The 20,340-nt window shown below is 43.2% G+C and overlaps 1 protein-coding gene across 8 annotated transcripts in view; it reads right to left on the bottom strand.

Annotated features, from left to right (window-relative positions):
• Nucleotides 1-2,288: 2,288 nt before the first annotated feature.
• TCF7 (transcription factor 7) overlaps nt 2,289-20,340 on the bottom strand; it is a 142,257-nt gene continuing 124,205 nt past the window's right edge. For 2 of the 8 annotated variants that reach the window (XM_075010085.1, XM_075010087.1), the window contains 4 exons: nt 16,547-16,595; nt 13,721-13,793; nt 6,246-6,299; nt 2,289-5,992 (listed from right to left, as the gene is read on the bottom strand). In XM_075010085.1, coding sequence (XP_074866186.1) covers nt 5,677-5,992; nt 6,246-6,299; nt 13,721-13,793; nt 16,547-16,595 — 492 coding nt within the window. In that variant the 3' untranslated portion in view covers nt 2,289-5,676. The remainder of the gene's footprint in view (nt 5,993-6,245; nt 6,300-13,720; nt 13,794-16,546; nt 16,596-20,340) is intronic. The other 6 variants (XM_075010086.1, XM_075010091.1, XM_075010094.1 and 3 more) reach the window with 4 other exon arrangements.

The following is a 20,340-nucleotide window of genomic DNA, read 5'->3' as shown; positions in this document are numbered from 1 at the left end:
TGGATGGTTGGCACAGTGAAGAAACATTGAATTATCTGTCTCAACAAACTTTCGTGCAGCTCCTGTTTTGCATACAGATGCAGGATTCTTGTGACCTCTCCATAACACACACCACTTAAAGCAGGCGTATCCAACCTGCAGGCCGCATACGGCCCTGGACAGCTAGTAATGTGGCCCCACAAGATTGTAAACTTTTAACGTTATTATGTGATTTATATGCATTAACTATATTATATATTTTGCATGCGGCCCAAGACTATCTTCACTCAATGCGGCCCAGGCAAGCCAAAAGGTTGGACACCCATGACTTAAAGCATTGATGCTCTGATGTTCAAATTAGTCTCAATTGTGCATGGTTTTAAAAAATAGACATGGCATGGTACTGCAAGGGTTCAATAACTTCATGCTTAGTGAGATTAAAAAGTGCAGCACTATTTCTAATCTGAGAAATGGTCTTAGCCAGGCTATTCTAGGGGCAGTCACAGGCATTCAAAGGCTGGGTTTGACATTGTTGCCAAAGAAGTCCAGACTGTAAATACACATGGAATAGATTGGCACAATTTGGTGTCACTTTAAAGCGAACTTTGGGGGAAGACTTATTTACCCTCTTAAAATGCTACTTACTGCTTGAAGAAATTTCAAGTAGCAAAGCTGCAGAGGGGACTTCATGGGTGTCCTTGGAGGGTTTTTTGGGGGGCACACTGTAGAAGTCTGTGTGCTAAGGACCTCCTTGCTGGGCAGATTAGCAGAGACAAATCTGTTACACCTCTGAGCCGTGTATAAAAAGAAAAGCATTGTGAGAATAGCTGACCATGCCAATTTGAAGAGCTGCATGCTTTAGTTGGGGCCCTAATCTGTTACTTATAATGGCACTTGCTCTGTAGTTAGGTTCTTCAGGTGAACTGGAGAAAAGGACCCTGTCTTGCTATCTGGAGCACAAGTCAACTTAAGGTTTTGTATTAGTGGTTTCCACACTCCCCAAACTTCCAGGCTGTTGATAGTCAGCTACACTACCCTAATCTCTCAACTGTTTTAACAAGATTGAAATCCAACAGCTCATCCTTAAGTTTTACACATCTTCCTGTATAAAAGTGCTTTAGTAATGTCTGTCTGGGGACTGACTCAGGAATTACTACAGAACTGTAGGTCTCAGCTCTTCAAGTGCCAGTTCAAAAACAGCCAACAGCTGTAGTAAGTCACACTCTTAGCTTGTGAAACCTTAGTGGTTGTCCTTTCAGTAGATCAGGTAAGTTGAGCCAAAGTCAGAAAGGAATTGGGGGATTCTATGGGTATCAAGAACAGTTAGAATCATAGTTAATGGGAGGGCCCAGAGGTAAGCTCTGGGAAATGGATGACTCATTTTAGAGACCATTGCTACTAGATAGCAGGCTGAGATCTGGAGGGGAGCGGGGGTGTTAGTGCATATTTTATAACTGCCTTTTGAAGAGTTCTTATTCTTTCTGAAATATCTGTGGTCACATCTACGGTTCCATGAAGATCAACCCAGTCACGGTCAATCTTCTGGAATTCAGTTTTCATGCATCTGGTATAAATGTGTGAAATTGATCTGTTTGGGACTTGCAGTAGACCCCTATACCCCTTGCTGTTGGGAGGAATGCTTCCATCGACCTCCTAAGTGAAGACAGGTAAGTTGATTTCACATATGTCAGTTCTAGCTATATAGTTGCTGTAGCTCGAACTTCATATCTGAAATTTGACTGTACTTCCCAGTGTAGACCTGGCCTAGGTTCTGGGAAAGGATACGAGATTAGATAGCCTTCCTAATCTGCTCAAGTCAGTGGTCTATGTTAGGAGGAAGAAAAAGGAGTTCTCCTTTCATGTATAAAAGTGATTGCTTTAGGTTACTGAGCTGTTTGTGTATTGTCCTCTATTTCACCAGTGATACGGAAAGAGGGTATTTTCACCAGGACTACATTCATTTCAAAATGCTTACAGAAATTAAGCTGTTTGTCTGTCTGTTCTTCTCCCGCGCCTGATTCTTTGAAAGCAACCTTTGCCCAGATCCTTTTTTCTGCTTGGCTTTTCCCTCTTCAGATACCTGGAAATGGGACAACGCTCTCATTGGCTGAGCCAGTGCAAAAGGTGATTGGTTCAGATCCTTCTTTATGGAAAGACTGGTAATACAGTACACTTCCATCATTTGCTAGCATTTTTTTCTTCTAGATACACTCGGTGGGCTACAGTTAGTGTAAAAGCTCTGATGTCTGCAAGTAGAGAAGGAACAGAAATAACTTCTGAGTAAGGAAATAAGGGAGCTTATGATAGAATTTTAAGGATTGTAACCTGCAGTGGCCCCTTCTGAAGGGCGAGCCTGACACTTTATTTATAAAGCTATAAACATATTTTGAACATAAAAGCCAAAAAATACAAACTCAGTGAAGTAAAAAAAAATTACAGTATAGGGTGGACAGTTATTGGACAAATGAAAATACAGTTGCAAAACTATCTGCTACATACATAGTGGTTTTACTTAATGAAGTGGTATTTCTGTGACTTCTACATTCAAACAAGAAATCAAAGGGGTAATTGAAATTGCCATATGAAAATTTAAAATTTGATGCAGTAAAAAGGCATGGACTTTTTTTAAAAAAAACTTCCTATTAAAGATTTTTGTTTTTGCTATTTAAAAAAATTAGGTTCTCTGTTTTACCTTCTGTTATAACACTCACCTATGGTTTTATAAAAAGTGATCTTTGAAATGAACAGCTTAAAGGTCTTTTTGCTGTTTCAGAAAAGCCAAATTCTGCTCTCTTACAGCCAGTTGTGGAAATGGGGATCACAGCCTTTGATGGAGAGGACTTACTGAATTTAAGTTTGGGAGCAATAACTAAACTTAAGCACGGCTAATTGCTTTGCATAAAATCACAAACCAAGGCTCCAGCTGTCAGTGACCCTGTACACCATTCAGAACAGGAGTAGAGATTGCATACCCATGGAACCAGGATTGATACATTCCTTTGAAAACATCACTTGCCCACTTTCCATGGAAAAGCTACCACACAGAAAGGGGCCATTGCTACAGCTTGCCACTAAGCAGATCCCACAGCAGTAGGATGCATTGATAAACTAGCAGTAGAATGTAGTACGTAACAGCCCTTCTCAATTTACAGCATCCCTAGGCCAGGCCAGCCCCAGTCCTGCACTCCTGGGCTCCCAGTTAGCATTAAATAAGTGGGTGCAACACCTTCCCAAATGCTGAACTCAATTGCGTCTGTTTGACTCAGCATTGACTTTGGCTGTTTGAATACTGCAGGATTTTACTCCATAGCATCCTGTGGGGTTAGCTAGCCCCACTGGCTTGTCCATTTGTACCCTCCTGTGATGCCTACTCACGTAGTAGGTTACATTTGTTTTGCATAACTACAGACATATTAAATAGGTACAAATTTCACTACTCTTTCCCAATTTTTTGACACACATCCAACCACTAACCCACACTACAACTGAATTGTATCTTGGGGTTTTAATAATACTATTACTTGTTACATCTATAGTACCTTACAGCTGAGCATCTGCTTGAAAAATATTAGCACTCATTTTACAGATAAGGGAACTGAGGCACATCATGGCAAAAAGACTTGTCTAGGGTCTGTCGGGGCAAAGCTGGAAATACAATATATGCTTCAGCTTCACCCTCTTGACCAGGCTGGTTGGCAATCATGCAAATACTACTACAAGTATAGGTCCAGTGCTACATAATGAATCCTGTGCTGACTGTCAGCCCAGGGTGAAATAGGTTCTTTTGGATTTATGCTTTTAACTTCTATTAGTGCTAGTGGAGGTTAATTTGTACAGACAGGTGAGATTAATAAAACAGCTTTAGATTTTTCTTGCAAATAAGTTGCAGGGTTTTTTTAATTTCTCCATCTATAACAACATGATGTAAAAAGAATTAAATGGTGGGGGGGGCGGGCCTCATTTACTATCATGCTCTACAGTTCAAGCAGTTTTCTAATTTTCAGTCTCTGACATAAACATACTTTAATAGGTTTTTTTCCCAATGTAAAAGAATTGCCTTAAGAAAATACAAAAATATTTTATACATTAGAGGCCCTTTTACAATTCTTGCAAACCTATATAATACTTCATTTTAATTCGTATTCAGTATTCTAAACTCTGTGTACAATAGAAAAAATAGACCGTCCTTCTCCCCACATGGTTTATAGTATGTTTCTCATCAGTCTAGAATGGTTTTGCAAAGTGGGGTGGGGATAAGGGGCTGGCTTCTCATCTTAGTTACAATTGTGTAAATTGGAAGTAAGGGAATTACTTTGGCTGATTAACTCTGGATTTACATTAGTGGTGTTGAGATCAGAATCTGGCCCCTTAAGGTTATTGTTTCCCTGTCTCAAAATAGAAAGAAAATACCAGAAATACTTTGATATTTTCCAGATGGAGAGATGGAATATTTAACAGCCACAAGCTAGAAAGAAATCATTTGTATTGTAAAATGTACAGTAACTAGCTTGTAAAAGCTTTATACCAGCTTATCACTACATTTAGAGCTTGATCCTGCCAAACAAAGGTGCAGAATGACTGCTGAGATTAAGGGTATTGGGCAGGGCGTGGGGGGGGGGGCTGGCATGGTACCCAAGAACTCTGGTGTTCTGCAGCAAAAATATCCCTGCCTCCAAGAGTAGCAAGATGAAGGAGAGAAGGATAGAGCCAAGCACCTGGGACAAGGCACGGTGCTAAAGGGAGTGTGTGCACAGGGGCTTGTGAGTTACATTGGTTCTGGGCAGAAGACCGTGCTTTGACCTTACATACAGCATGCGGGCTGGATGCTAATATTGCATACCCTGCTGTAGAGATTGTGCGCTTAAGGGTGAATGGAGCCTACTTTGAGCTTGTGCAGTGTCCTTTATTGAAGGAGTCAAACACTCCCATGTTCACTGTGAACAACCTGAGCAGTTGACTGATACCTTAGTATTTCAGCTTGCTTACAATGCATTGGCTAGGTGAACCTTCAAGCAGCCAGTCCAAGGCTCCTTTTCTGCCTTGTGAGTGCTCTCCCTGTTTGTCTGCCATTACAAACCATCAGGGAACTTGATGTGCCTGCAAAGACCTGTTACCTGTAAACAGTGTTTTCCTGTCCTTGAAGTTTAATATTCACCTCATTTGGCTGTCTTTCATTTCTTAATGAGCCAAGTGAAATCTAGCTACCTAACACACAGCTCTCGGCACACTTTTTTAATAGCTATAAGGGAGCTGTGACTGACTGACTAGGATTCAAAGCTGTTCGGGATGCAAGAAGCAGAAATCAATGCTTAAGATTTATAGCACCTATCATCTACTGCAACAAGCCAGGGAGTTATCTTTCACTTTGTTACCTGAACAGGTGATGCAGTAAAAGGACACTCAGGGTTGGGTGGAAAGATTCATTTACTGGGTAGCATTTTTAAATTTGGCAAGTCCTCATTTCAACATTTTTATGGAGGGAGACACCATTTTTTTTCTATTTTTGCTCCAGGTAAAAATACTATTTCAGCATCTTTGACTCATTTTGGGGATGGAGGGCACAGCTGCCCTTTGATAAGTTTTATAGCAGGAAGGGTAATTTGGATGGGCTTTCAGTCTATTTCAATGGGCAGCAAATCACTTGGTAAAAGCAAAGTGCCCAATGCATTAGTGAGCGTTGACTTGAACAGTGTGGTATTATGTTCCTGTTGCTGGTACACTGTACTCTGAGTCGCTGGATACTACTGCCACGTGTGGCACAGATAAGCACCGAGTGTTCAGCCCAGAGGAGCATGGAGCGCTTTTGGCAGGAGTAGAGGTGGGGAAGGGATTGCTTTGTTCTTTGTGCGCGAAATCGGCAGGTGAGGCAAGCTTGTCAGAAGTAAAAGCCGAAGATATACTTTGGAGTGAATCCAGAGGAGAGGGAGGGGAGTCTATAGCACTTCCATCGGAAGAAACTGGGCTGGAACAGCGTCCTTCTCCTTGTAAGTACCGAATGCACTTCTTTTTCCTCCTAAGAACAGTGAAGAGAGTTATCTGTAAATAAAGGGTGAATTTACAGTGTCATATTTAAAATATACTAATTACAGTAGTCACTAAACAGGGCACATAGTAGAAATGAATGCTAATGCAGAACATCAATTACAACAAAATGAAACAGAAAAATCACTATTTCAACACTCAGCCACCACCCTACACCTTCTGCTGTCTGCTGCTCTTTGTTCCATTACTAGACTGTCCACTTCTGTACTAATATGCAGAGATACCTTGTGGCTGACGGTGTGCAGAACAGTCGCAGAGAGGTAGCTGTTAGTTTGTATCTTCACAAAACAAAAAAAAAATCAGACTTGTAGCACTTCAATGATAGCAAAATGATTTATGAGGTGATGAGCATTTGTGGGGCAGACCCACTTCAGATCTGAAAATTCTGTACAGAATTCTGTACAGTGTGCAAAACAGAAGTAGAGGACCAAATTCAGCTGCAGACTAATATTGATATCAATACAAACCAGCCTAACTCCACATCAAACTGGGTCTCTGTTCTCTGATTCCATTCAATCACCAATCCTTCCCACTAGATGGCAGCATAACAGCATTCAACCTTACTTTTGAGAGGATGGGTAAAGAAGCAAATGTCCTAGCCAATGAAGTTTGTCCTTTTTCAACAACAGAAGATAGGTGTTTTACATGTCTTTCGTACAGCCTAATAACTTCAAAGAGTTTAACCATTCTGATATCTAATAAAAATGGATACTTAGACTAATCCAGAACAAGCCAAGAAATAAGGCTTCAGCTGGCATCGTTGTTCTCAGCATCTCTAATGTGACTACTCATCAGTTGGAAACCAAGTGAAGTACGAGGAACAAGAAAACAAATGCTAACTATTTAAAGCCATTAAAAGGTAAGGATCCTTCAGGGTTACACCTTTCTTTGGGCCCATCCCTTCTAATGGCCAAGTCATTCCAGTTTCAGAAGGTGCCTTTTGCTGATCTAATGGAAGCAATGCCTATTTCAGACCTGATCTGGGCCCTGAGGCCCAGTGCAGTTGCAACCAGTTACTGGTGATGTAGGCAAGCTTGTGCATGCCCATCCCTGGCGATTCAACAGGTGCACCCACCTACATCAGAATTTGATGCAGATCTAGGGTCATGTCTATGCTGTGGACTAGTCAGAAGTCAGACCCCAGCTACAAGTATGACAGCAACAGCTCAACCCCTTTGTAGACTCAGGGAAGGGGGTTGGCTGAACTTACCTCTGCTTGACACTGGCTGAGATGACCAGGTGTAGCATGTGGCTTTCCTTGCCTGTGCAGGGCATTTGCACCCTTGCTGACTTCCTACAAATGAGACTCAAAACAAAGCCTAGATATGTGCAGCTTGTGCCAAGGCTTATGATCAGCTTGAACTGCTATGCAAAGGGGCACATGCTAGCCTGGTCCCCACCCTCACTTCTCACACAGCTGGGGAGAGTGCTGACTCTGCTGGAGGTGCTACCTTTTTATTTCTTCCATATGAATACATAAAGACTGAGTCTCAGCTCTGTCCTTCATGCCTAGTCCAGCAAAAATAAAGGTGCTGGTCAAGTCTAAGGAGTGCTTATTTTGTGCCTATGTGGCACAATGTTGCTTCTGGGAGGACTGTGAAATTACAACCACCAGCAACCCAAGCTGCTGTGTTTAGTGCTTTTGTCTGAGAAAACTGGCTCTGGCTATGGCTGGGAAAGAGTCATACCCCTTAGAGCAGTGAGTCACATCACAAGGGGAGACAACAGGAAGCAGAAGGAGGAATAGATCCCCTCAGGCGGTGCTCAGCATTGGTAATGTGACAAAGAACAGGGACACAGAAAGGGTAGCTATTGTCTGGCTCAGACAGCAGCTCCTTAAGTCAGAGCACTTGTGATAGTATGTGAAGCCTCCACTGGTACTGAGGGGGTTAGAAGTCTGAAAGCTCAATTAATGCACCTGCTGGCACTAGTGATGTGTCAAGTAGATAAATTAGCAGGTCCACCTGGACATGAGTCACAGGCTCAGCTGGATGAGAAGATGGGCTGATAGATGCTAGGAGAAAGAATAGTAAAGAGCTGTAAGAGGACAGATTGTCTCTTGTTTGAGAACCACCATAGGAACTAAGCTCTTAGGAGACAGGCCTGATGCCTGGCAAAGGAGTGGAGTGCTGCTGAAGGCTTGTGGAGAACTCCAGTTCAAACCCAGAAAGGACAGAAGTGATTTAAGTTTGAACTTTTGTTTGGGGATTTAGAGACTTTCAGGGGAAACCTGCAAGCCAGACCCTGCAGGAAGGGTAAAACCTGAGACTTTCTGGTAGCTGGGGGAACCAGTGTGGGTATGTGGCAAGCTAAGGAGAAGGGTTTGTTGCAGAGGGCAGTATGCTGTCTGAGGAAGGAAGAATCTTGAGACAGAAGCAACAAACCCAGACTGCTTAATAGAGGGAGCCCAGCCTGGAGACCAGAGAAGCTGGAGGCCCTGGGTTTGCGTACTAGCAAAAGTGATGTAAAGACCCTGGAAATCAGAAGTGGAAGGACTACCCAGTTGGGGCTTGAGTCCAAGAATTAGCTTGAGGATGCAGGAGTGTTTGGATATTTGGTTTCCCTGGGAGACATAAGACTTTAAAGTGACCTGACTGGCTGGGCTGAATCACCAGGAGAAGCATGTCACCCTTGAGCTGTAGCAGCTGTCACCAGGGAAAGCTGAGAATATGCTAGACCACAACCAGGCACCAGTGGGATCTCCTTTTTTCAACTCCCTAACTGGCATCTTTCCAGTTCTGTAAGTACTCCGAATTAGTAGTTTTCCGGATCATAAGGAAATGACTGACTAGTGAGGGTGTTTGCTTAGTCTACCATGCAATGGGCTGGTATTCAGGCCCCACTGAGCTGAGATCAAGCTGGATTGCAAACTAAGCAGGGAAAGCTGAAATCCTATCGGAAATGAAATGGTGCTGGTGATTCAAAGGGAAAAGCCTTACCTATTGTATCCATACTGACCAATGCCTAGGCATGGTATTGAGGTCACTGATGGAGCTGATTCTGTCAGATTGGATGTAATGCTTTCTGATCACTCCAGAGTATGATTGTTACTCCAGTTGGATTTTGTTGCTGTAGTTAAATTGTTTACCTCCTTCCGGTGGCTATTTGAGTTTGACAGAGAACCCTTCATGTTCTTTTCCAAGTTTTTGATTAGTGTTAGTGTGAGCAGTGTCTTACCCCCCAGAAGTGGTTACCCTTGAAGTGCAGACAAAAAGATTTCTCTCAATACTCAGATCTTACCTGTTTGTTATGTGAGATATATGTGTTAGTATTGGTTAGTAAGCCAAAGATGGTTTTTATGTTAGCTTCAAAATCTACCAATCGGTGTTTCTGAGAACTTGACAAGGATATCATCTTGGCAAGTCCCTGTTTGGTGGAGGAGGGCTGCACTACCACTAACTCTTCTACCACTCTTATTAAGTGGAAACAAAGGGGGAAGGAAAAATTCTTTGGGGGAAACACTTCTGTAGAGATTGTGGCCAGACCGCATAGCAGACTGAAAGTGTGATCTGCCTGGCCGCTCTACTGGCAAAACGGCCAACAGGGAGCACAGCAGACAAGGCTGCCTAGTGTCCTGGAAGCCCCATCTGTTGACAGAGGGCTCCCCAGAATGTCCAGACTGGCTTTCTATTGACAGATCTCTGTCAACAGAGGCATTCGGTCTTGTGGGGGAGTGGCAGAATGCTGTTGACAAAAGCACTGTGTTCTTTCAGTTTACTGTCAAGAGAGTGCCTTGGGAATGTGGACACTCCACAGGTTTTGTCAACAAAACTCTGTACTGAGATATAGCCTTTGAGTGTGGGATGCTAATGAATCTAAGGCCAACAGTGGTCCTGTGGAGGTGCCTGCAGAAGGAGGAAAGTCAGAGTCAGAAATGCATAGAACTGTATGGTCTGTCAGTCTCTGGAGCACAGAACTTGTGTTTAGACTGGTGTGTGGGCCATTTGCAGTTGTTAAGCCCAGGAAAAGGCAAGCAGCTGTCATGACAACTCCACTGCTCACATTTAAACCACTGTACTTTCTGGACAAGAAAAGCTTACCTGAACTGTCTCTGTAAGAAGCTCGGCTATTGGTGAGGAGTATGATGGAGATAGAATAAGGAGAAGTGTTTGAATGAACCTCATAGCAAAACCCTGGGCTCAAAACACATCAGTTCTGTGTATTTCTCAAGGGATGGTGATGAGACAAAGCTGGTCAGAGGTTGAAGAAAAAGTCAATTCACAAATAAAGGCAATGGAAAAATTAACAGGACGTATTCATTAAAATATTCCACTAGCCCCTCATGGACCAGATCCCTTTGCAAGGCAAATTCTGACCACTGTGAACAGAGCTCCAGGCAGAAGAGAAGGCCCTGTTTAGGCCACAGTCCACAGAAGAGTACCTTTTGGGGGTCCCATTCATTCACATACTATGAGGATGGATGCCGTAAAAGTGCATCTACTAATAGTCATCCTCTCCATAATCTTACTTGGTAGTGAGTCACTGACAGGGCAGTCCATTGTCTACTCTATTTGAAAATGCTAAGATTTAGCCTGTAGATCATTAGCTGTAAACGCATAGGAGAAGCTAAAACTGTATGCTCAGTGTGGCAGCTAGAAGGCTTTGACTCAAGTTGTTATATTGCCCCTTGTTTACCTGGTCTCTGATTTCTCTTCAAGCGGTAAAACCCATTTTATAAACCTTTTATGCCACCTAACACTGGAACCTTGCTAGTTTCCCTCATTTAAAATGGAGCCCTCCACAAATGCTCTTGCCTGTTCTGAGGGGGGGGAATATCTCCCTTGAAGATACCACAGTTTGACCCTCTCTAGTCTGGCACCCTCAGAATCTGACTGGTACAAAACCAGAGAATTTGCTGAACCACAGGAGGTAAATGTTGTCTAGCAGCATTACCAAGCCTTCCATTGCTTACTGGGCTGTTAGAAGACATTTGTGGATAAATTAGAGCTAAAAAACAGCACAGAACGCTGAAAATCAGAAGTGGTGGCTCTAAACAAACTTGACCACCTCTATAATAAAAGGCCCACTGCCTAAACTAAAATCATGCCTGGCTACAGAAGTTTTCAGAGTAGAGAGGTTCAATCTGTAGCAGTTTTCAGTTTAGCACCCTAGCTGAAAGGGCTGAAAAGACACTTCTCCTACCTACAGTAGTCAATCTTATTCACTCCCCTGTTCAGAGGTTCCACCGAACATCTACATTACTCCAATGCAGGCACTTATCTGTCTTTGAGATTGCTAATGAAAAATGGCATTGTGTTTAGAGCCTGTATTAACTAATATGGTTTTAAACATGGCTTTGCACTTCTTGTAGACAATAACTGCTTTATTTAAGTGTCAGTGTTTTGGTTAACTTAAGAGCGAATCAGGTAGCATGGTATTAAACAGGACAGTCCTTGTGTAAACTGTTCACCACTGGTGTTTGTTCACATGGGTTCTAACAGGATGTAATGTTCTACACTAGACAAGCCCAAGGTGAAGTGGCTTCCATTGTCCATTTCAGGCACGTACAGCTGTGCCACAGAAATTGATGTAGGTAGAAGACTTACTGTCCTATATATATATTCAATCAACAAAAAAAAACCCCACAATTTCTTGATGGGAGAGGAAAGGTTTAATGAGCTGACAATCTCTAAACAATAACGGGACCTGCCCTGTCAGATCAGCCACATTAACCCTCATGGTGTAAAATTTTAATGTATGCTGTGCAACTTAAAAGAGAAACTGATGCACTAAAAACACACCTGATATCCCAAGCTGCAGCGACATCAATGGATTGCCTAGACTATATCGATTGCACCCTTTCATGTAATGTTGGGGAGGGAGGAGGAGACTAACAGGACCAAGCTTTTACCAGCAGGATTTACGTATTTTAGCAGAGCCAGAGGAAGACACAATCTGTGAGGGGACAATGTATTTTAGTCATGGATTTTAATCTTGGAATTCTCCCATTTTGGAATAGATATTCTCTGGAGGCTTCTGTCACAGGCAGACATCAATGATGAGGAAGCATACAATTCTGCCTCCGAGCTGACTGTTGTATATTAGTATAGGGAATTGCGGAACAACTGCTATTATGTAGTATGTAAGATGTCAGGGTAAAACAAAAGCAAGCATGCTAAGGTCTGAGGAACACTCCAGCAATGTGTGTTAGTTGGGAAGCAACACCAGCAAAGCAGAAAGCATTAGCACTGCATCCTAATTAAGAACTCCTGGGAAAACTTGGAGTAAAGATACAAAGGCTGCCGGATACCTAGTAATTGGGCTTTTCAGGAATATATGAGAGACCCAGATTCAATGCTTTGTCTGGGTCTGTCAATTCCCTGATTGGCGCTGCTGCTAGGAAAGACCTACATCACACTAGAGGCTCTTGGGCAGCATTCAGAGCTGTTGTGGACACCCCCCTCTTCTAACATCAGAAAGATGGTGATGGTGCTATTAAAAATGGAGGTGAGGAAATTTCAGGGCTATACAAAGAATTTTCCAGGGGAAATTCAAATACAGACAGGAGCATCTTGTGTAGAAAGAGAATACAAGGTGTTAATTAAGACTCTCGTTTTATGACCAATGATAGACTGGTCCAATTGCCAGCATAACTACGCAACTTGCATCAAGCCACCTCTAGTTAAATACAGCATTTGACACCCTGGCTCAATCACAAGTGACTTAAAAAAACACAACAAAAACAAAATAACTTACAACTTAACCTGGAAACCCTAATTTCCAGCATCACAGGCTACGCTCAGTCAACATCTAGCCGTGCATAACTTGAATCCCTAAAGAAATATGCAGCTGTTTGTTTTTTAATATACAGCAAATAACTGTTCAGGGTTTGCTAGACAGAAGCCAAAAGATGGTACTACAGTGCCCTGGAGCTCAGCAGCTTGCACTGAGAACTATATAGACCTCTTCTCTGCGCAGGCTGCATCCACTCTTTCTAGAGTCATTCAGCATAGGTCATGCACCTTTCATGCCTGGAATTGCTTAATGACACACTGACCCAGGTAATACTAATTCCATTTGCTTGCCAAAGTATTTCCTTGTTCTGTTCCCACATACATTCTGCAAGGACTCCCCCAACTCAGGAATCCAAGGAATGAATCGTGGTTTGATGCACTATCAGCTCTAATGGCAGCAGGCTACTGTCATGTACATTTAGTCCCAAATGTAAAAGGTGAAAGGGGACACTTTTTGGTGCTCATGTAGTGGGTAAAAGCCCTATATGTCAGGTTCCTCCCTTGGAAATAGGAAGGTGAGGGAAAGTAAGCATCTGGCTTTTCTCCATTCCACAGGTGCCCCAGTGGAGAGGCCTCTTACCCTGTAGATCAGCCCCTTAAGAAAAATGAAATGTGAATTTTACTAGACATGTAAAATATTACATGCACCTTGCCAACCTGGTATAAGAAACATACCTCAAATTTTGAGTCTAACAGCCTTGACAACATATATCCCCCTTCACCTTTCTTTTCTTAGAAACTGAAAGAAATTGGGTGAGATCCTCAGAAATACCAGCCCACAGCAATAATAAGCAGGGAAAACCTGCACAGTCTGGGAGGAAGACTCTTTAGCAATGCCAGTAGTTTGTGTGTTAGGAGCCAAGGGCACTATAGAAACATGCATGAAAAATAAAACCACATACAGGAGGAAACAATGCACTCAGGACTAGGCACTAAAAGCAGAGTAGAGTTTCTCTGATACACACCTGCATGGGCCGCACCAGTCCGTTTGTTGGTTGAGGCCAAAGCGAGCTCTGCATTTCTTAGGAGAGGCAGGATCTGAACATAGAAGCATGCGTGGTGGAGAATGGGCAAGACAGAGGCACAAAGAAGAGGAGGAGCAGGAGGAAGAAGAAAAGATGCAACATCATTTCAGCCACTTGAGACAAACTAACAGACTAAAATCCAATTCTTCAGGAGTGGAACTATTCAGACACCACTGTCCTGTAAAAAAGGGATTGTTAGGCAAGTGTCAGATTACACACTGTGTGCATGCAGGGGTGTTTGGGAAATGTCCTCCAGTTACAGATGTTCTGGACACTGTTCCCTCCCACCTAGTGCAACCACTTCTCCACAAAGCCGAGTCCAGGCAGTTAACATTCAGTAACAGGAGGCTGAGGAATGCACATGGAAATTAATTGCTGCTTATGAAACGTCACAATGTCTTAGTTTTGAAATGAAGGCAAATCAGACATTTGCCCCGTGTTGAAATCCTTACCTGCTCCCTGGTTAAAGGGCCTGGCGTATACATGAAAACAGCAGAAGATAAATACTGAAAGCAAATACCAATGAGACCCATATGAGGCAATTCCATTCTGCTTCTCTACATGTTCTCTGTCATTCTAATGGACAAGCTACACTCCTGCATCTACTGCCCTATGATGGGTCTACACAGCAAACTTATTTTGAAATAAGGGCCACTGTTCTGAAATAACTTGAAGTATTTATGCAGCAAAACAGCTATTTTGACATCATTTTGAAATAGCAGATGGCTTATTTTGGATTAGGCACTATTCCTCATAAATGAGGCTTACCAATTCTGAAATAGATATTTTAGAATAGGGGCTGGATAGACAGGGAATAGGCACTATTTCGAAATTAAGCTATAGTGCTTCCAGTGGCTCTATTTTGACATGGGCTCTGTTGTGTGTGGATGCTCTATTTTGAAATAGCTGAGCACTATTTTGAAATAAGGTAGTCTGGAAAATCTCCCCTTCCAGAATAGTTTATTCCAAAATAACACTGCTGTGTAGAAAGAGCCCTAAAATCCTGTGTAGTGTTGCTGCGTGATCCGAGGGGCTGATTACGATAGGCCCTATTTTCATTTAGGCATATGAGAACTTTTGCACTGCTGTACATGAAATCTGAACAGCACCTGCATATCACTCTCACTCACTTTCACAATCACCATCTCTCCTGCTACGCATGCCGTGAATCAACCACTGCCTTCAAGTTGAAGAAGGCTGCACTTCCGTGGTGGGTGAGATTATAATGAAATAAATGTGGTGTAAAAATAACCCCTTACACTCGTTATCAATAAACGCAATAATTAGGAGGAAAAGTTGATGTGCTAGAAGAAATGTTCAGTTGAACTTCACAAGCCAGGCAAAGCAGATGCTTTGATATCTCTTTGTGTGATATAACAAAGGTCCGTTAGTTCAGATAAGTTAGAAATGCTTCTAAAATCTAGGGTGTGAAAAGCTTTGGAACGTGTGGTTGTGCACAGCGACCTCTATATACACAGCACTAGGGTCCCCCTCCAATGTACTCCAGTAAGTAACCACATTAAAGTACCCCCTTGGTTTTCAGTGCAATTTTGTTTGACTTTTAAGTTACTTCTACTACAAAAAGATTTGTGATCCGGTCCCTGGAGTGGTCTTTAAAGAGGTTACATAACGATACACAGCATCAGTGCAGCTAACAGATAAAGGCATCGCTTTTGACTACAGAACTTTGGTGCTTGCTGCCACTCAGAACCTACTGGAGCACTTGCCCAGACTACCTCTGTGGCAGAACGGATTGTAAGGCTGGGGTGTCTATTAAAATAATGTACAACAAACTGTTCCGTACCCGGCAGCCCCAGGACTGGGAGGTTGCCAGACAGGAAAATATTTCAGACGGCAGAGAGGGATCCCTGTCGCTAGTTCTCCAACAGTGGCGCCTGCGCTATAGCAGTGCTCCCCTCCCCAAAGCCCTCAGCAGCCCAATCCCCGGAGTGCTGCCTCTGCCCATGCAGCCCACTGGGGTTCAGCAGCTCAGGCCCTGGCTCATGCTGCTGTGTGGCGTGGTTGGCTCCCTGTGCTCCAGCCACCCTCTTGCTGCTCTCTTGCAGGGCTTCAGCGGCCCCCCAGGGGCTCAGGCCCTGGCCCGTGCTGTTGTGTGGAGAGACTGGCAGTGGTTGCTGTGTAGTCCTGGAGCCACTGCAGGCTAGGCCCCAGGGTGGGCTGGGGAGCGGCAGATGCAGCAGTAGCTTCATCTTGTCTCCTCACCTGTGTCCCAGCACAGGTCCCTCCTTAAGAAGGGGAAGCACATCAATGACTTGGAGCAGGACAGGATCCCTTTGCCACCTGTAAGCAGCACAGCTGCCTAGAAGAAGAAACCTAGATGCTAGGACAGTGCCTGGTGGCAGTGCTGGTCATCTCATAGTGCCGGTTAATCGAATAGTGGTTAAAACAAGAGTTTATTGCATTAGCCACCATCTAGTGTAAGTGCAGCGTTGTAGCTCTGTCAGCACAAAGATATTGGAGACAAGGGGGGTGAAGTAATCTATCAAATTGGACAAACTTCCATGGGTGAAAGAGACAAAAGCTTCTGAGCTACACAGAACTCTTCAGGTCTGGAATCCCCCTTGCTCATTTTTCATGAGCTTCCTTCCAATGTTCTAATTCCCATATGTTTTTAGGAACAAGACACTTGTAGAAATAATTCACTGTGGCTTTAACATCTATAAGTTTTTAGCTTTAGAAACCTGACCGAATGAGGGAAAACATGAACAGCAAAACTCAATGCTTAGGGAATACCGGTAAGTTTACCTGAATTGGAGTCTTGCTGCTTTTCTCTTGCTCGTCTTTTCTTTTTTCCCTAGGAGGTAAGAGGAAAACAACATTAGTTTCTCCTCTGAGGACTGATGGAGGCTGCTCAGTATTACGTATACAATTATTATAATGGACAATCATAGGAGAGGAATAAAACTCATGAAGCGCCACAGCATTGGCCGTTGTTGTCTGTGAGGACTGAACCAAGCACCTTGGGATTGGAATGCATGAATTCCTCCTGCTTAAGCTGAAAAAAAACCCAGGTCCAATAGCTTATACGAGGTAGCAAACTCAAACTTCCCAGTGTGAGATGGCCAGGTTGCACATCTCGTTAGCCGTGTCTACACGTGCACGCTACTTCGAAGTCGCGGCACTAGCTTCGAAATAGCGCCCATCATGGCTACACGCGTCACGTGCTATTTCGAAGTTAACTTCGACATTAGGCGGCGAGACGTCGAAGTCACTATCCCCAACAGGAGATGGGAATAGCTCCCTACTTCGACGTTGAACGTCGAAGTAGGGCACGTGTAGACGATCCACGTCCCGCAACATCGAAATAGCGGGGTCCGCCATGGCGGCCATCAGCTGAGGGGTTGAGAGGCGCTCTCTCTCCAGCCCCTGCGGGGCTCTATGGTCACCGTGGGCAGCAGCCCTTAGCCCAGGGCTTCTGGCTGCTGCTGCGGCAGCTGGGGATCCATGCTGCAGGCACAGGGTCTGCAACCAGTTGTCGGCTCTGTGGATCTTGTGTTGTTTAGTGCAACTGTGTCTGGGAGGGGCCCTTTAAGGGAGCAGCTTGCTGTTGAGTCTGCCCTGTGACCCTGTCTGCAGCTGTGCCTGGCACCCTTATTTCGATGTGTGCTACTTTGGCATGTAGACGTTCCCTCGCAGCGCCTATTTCGATGTGGTGCTGCGCAACGTCGAAGTTGAACATCGACGTTGCCAGCCCTGGAGGATGTGTAGACGTTAGTCATCGAAATAGCCTATTTCGATGTTGCTACATCGTAAGAACATAAGAACGGCCATACTGGGTCAGACCAAAGGTCCATCTAGCCCAGTATCTTGTCTGCCGACAGTAGCCAATGCCAGGTGCCCCAGAGGAGGTGAACCGAAGACAATCATCAACCGATTTGTCTCCTGCCATCCATCTCCCATCTTCGACAAAAGGCTAGTCACCATACCTTACCCCTTGCTAATAGCCATCTATGGATCTAACCTCCAAATATTTATCAAGCTCTTTTTTAAACTCTGTTAGAGTCCGGCCTTCACAGCGTCCTCTGGTCAGGAGTTCCACAGGTTGACTGTGCGCTGTGTGAAGAAAAACTTTCTTTTATTACTTTTGAACCTGCTACCCATTAATTTCATTTGGTGTTCTCTAGCTCTTGTATTGTGGGAACAAGTAAATAACTCTTCTGTATTCACTTTTTCCACACCATTCATGATTTTATATACCTCTATCATATCGCCCCTCAGTCTCCTCTTTTCTAGACTGAAAAGTCCCAGTCTCTCTAGCCTCTCCTCATATGGGACTCATTCCAAACCCTTAATCATTTTAGTTGCCCTTTTCTGAACCTTTTCTAATGCCAATATATCATTTTTGAGGTGAAGAGACCACATCTGCACGCAGGACTTAAGATGTGGGCGTACCATAGTTTATATAAGGGAAGTAACATATTGTCTTATTTTCTATCCCTTTTTTAATTATTCCTAACATCCTATTTGCTTTACTGACTGCTGCTGCACACTGCGTGGATGTTTTCAGAGAACTATCCACTATAATTCCAAGATCCCTTTCCTGATCTGTTGTAGCTAAATTTGCCCCCATCATATTGTATGTATAATTGGGGTTATTTTTCCCAATGTGCATTACCTTACACTTACCCACATTAAATTTCATTTGCCATTTTGCTGCCCAGTCACTCAGTTTGCTGAGATCTTTTTGAAGTTCTTCACAGTCTGCTTTGGTTTTGACTATCCTGAACAGTTTGGTGTCATCTGCAAACTTTGCCACCTCACTGCTTACCCCTTTCTCTAAACCATTGACAAATAAGTTGAACAAGATTGGTCCCAGGACTGACCCTTGGGGAACGCCACTAGTTACCCCCTTCCATTGTGAAAATTTACCATTTATTCCTACCCTTTGTTTCCGGTCTTTTAACCAGTTCCCAATCCATGAAAGGATCTTTTCACCTATCCCATGACCACCTAATTTACATAAGAGCCTTTGGTGAGGGACCGTGTCCAAGGCTTTCTGGAAATCTAAGCATACTATGTCTACTGGATCCCCCCTGTCCGCATGCTTGGTAACCCCTTCAAAGAGCTCTAATAGATTAGTACGACACGACTGCCCTTTACAGAAACCATGTTGACTTTTGCTCAACAAATCATGGTTTTCTACGTGTCTGACAATTTTATTCTTTACTATTGTTTCTACTAATTTGCCCGGTACTGACATTAGACTTACTGGTCCGCAATTGCCAGGGTCTCCTCTAGAGCCCTTTTTAAATATTGGCGTTATATTAGCTGTCTTCAATCATTGGGTACCGAAGCTGATTTAAAGGATAGGTTACAAACCACTGTTAATAGTTCCGCAATTTCACATTTGAGTTCTTTCAGAACCCTTGGGTGAATACCATCCGGTCCCAGAGACTTGTGACTGTTTAGCTTAACAATTAGTTCCAAAACCTCCTCTAATGACACTTCAGTCTGGGACAGTCCCTCAGATTTGTCACCTATAAAGGACAGCTCAGATTTGGGAACCTCTCTAACATCCTCAGCCGTGAAGACTGAAGCAAATATCATTTAGTTTTTCCGCAATGGCATTATCTTCCTTGATTGCTCCTTTTATGTCTATCGTCCAGGGGCCCCACTGCTTTTTTAGCAGGCTTCCTGCTTCTAATGTACTTAAAAACCATTTTACTATTGTTTTTTGAATTTATGGCTAACTGTTCCTCAAAGTCTTTTTTGGCTTTCCTTATTACATTTTTTCATTTAATTTGGCAGTGTTTATGTTCCTTTCTATTTTGATCACTAGGGTTTGACTTCCATTTTTTAAAAGATGCCTTTTTATCTCTCACTGCCTCTTTTACATGGTTGTTAAGCCATGGTGGCTCTTTTTTAGGTCTCTTACTGTGTTGTTTTAATTTGGGGTATACATTTACGCTGGGCCTCTAATATGGTATCTTTGAAAAGTTTCCATGCAGCTTTCAGGGATTTTACTCTAGTTACTCTATCTTTTGATTTCTGTTTAAATAACCTCCTCATTTTTGTGTAATTCCCCTTTTTGAAATTAAATACCAGAGTGTTGGACTGTTGTGGTGTTCTTCCCAACACAGGAATATTAAATGTTGTTATGTTATGGTCACTTTTTCCAAGCGGTCCTGTAATAGTTACCTCTTGGACCAGATCCTGTGTTCCACTCAGTACTAAATCAAGAATTGCCTCTCCCTTTGTGGGTTCTTGTACCAGCTGCTCCAAGAAGCAGTCATTAAAGGCATCAAGAAATTTTCTCTCTGAATCCCTTCCTGAGGAGACATGTACCCAGTCAACAGGGGGATAACTAAAATCCCCCATTATTAGTGAGTTTTTGATTTTGATAGCCTCTCTAATCTTCCTTAGCATTTCAGCATCACTATCACTGTCCTGGTCAGGTGGTCGATAATATATCCCTAGCCGCTATATCTTCGATGTAGGCTTCATGTGTAGACGTAGCCCTTCTTTGTCACTTCATTGATCACCAATAAGGCAACAAATGACCTTGTACAGACCCATGTCTCTTTTCTCTTTCATTTGAT

This window comes from Carettochelys insculpta, chromosome 15 (genome assembly GCF_033958435.1).
Source record: "Carettochelys insculpta isolate YL-2023 chromosome 15, ASM3395843v1, whole genome shotgun sequence".
Classification (NCBI taxonomy): Eukaryota; Metazoa; Chordata; order Testudines; family Carettochelyidae; genus Carettochelys; species Carettochelys insculpta.
This window is presented reverse-complemented; position numbering and strand designations above follow the sequence as displayed.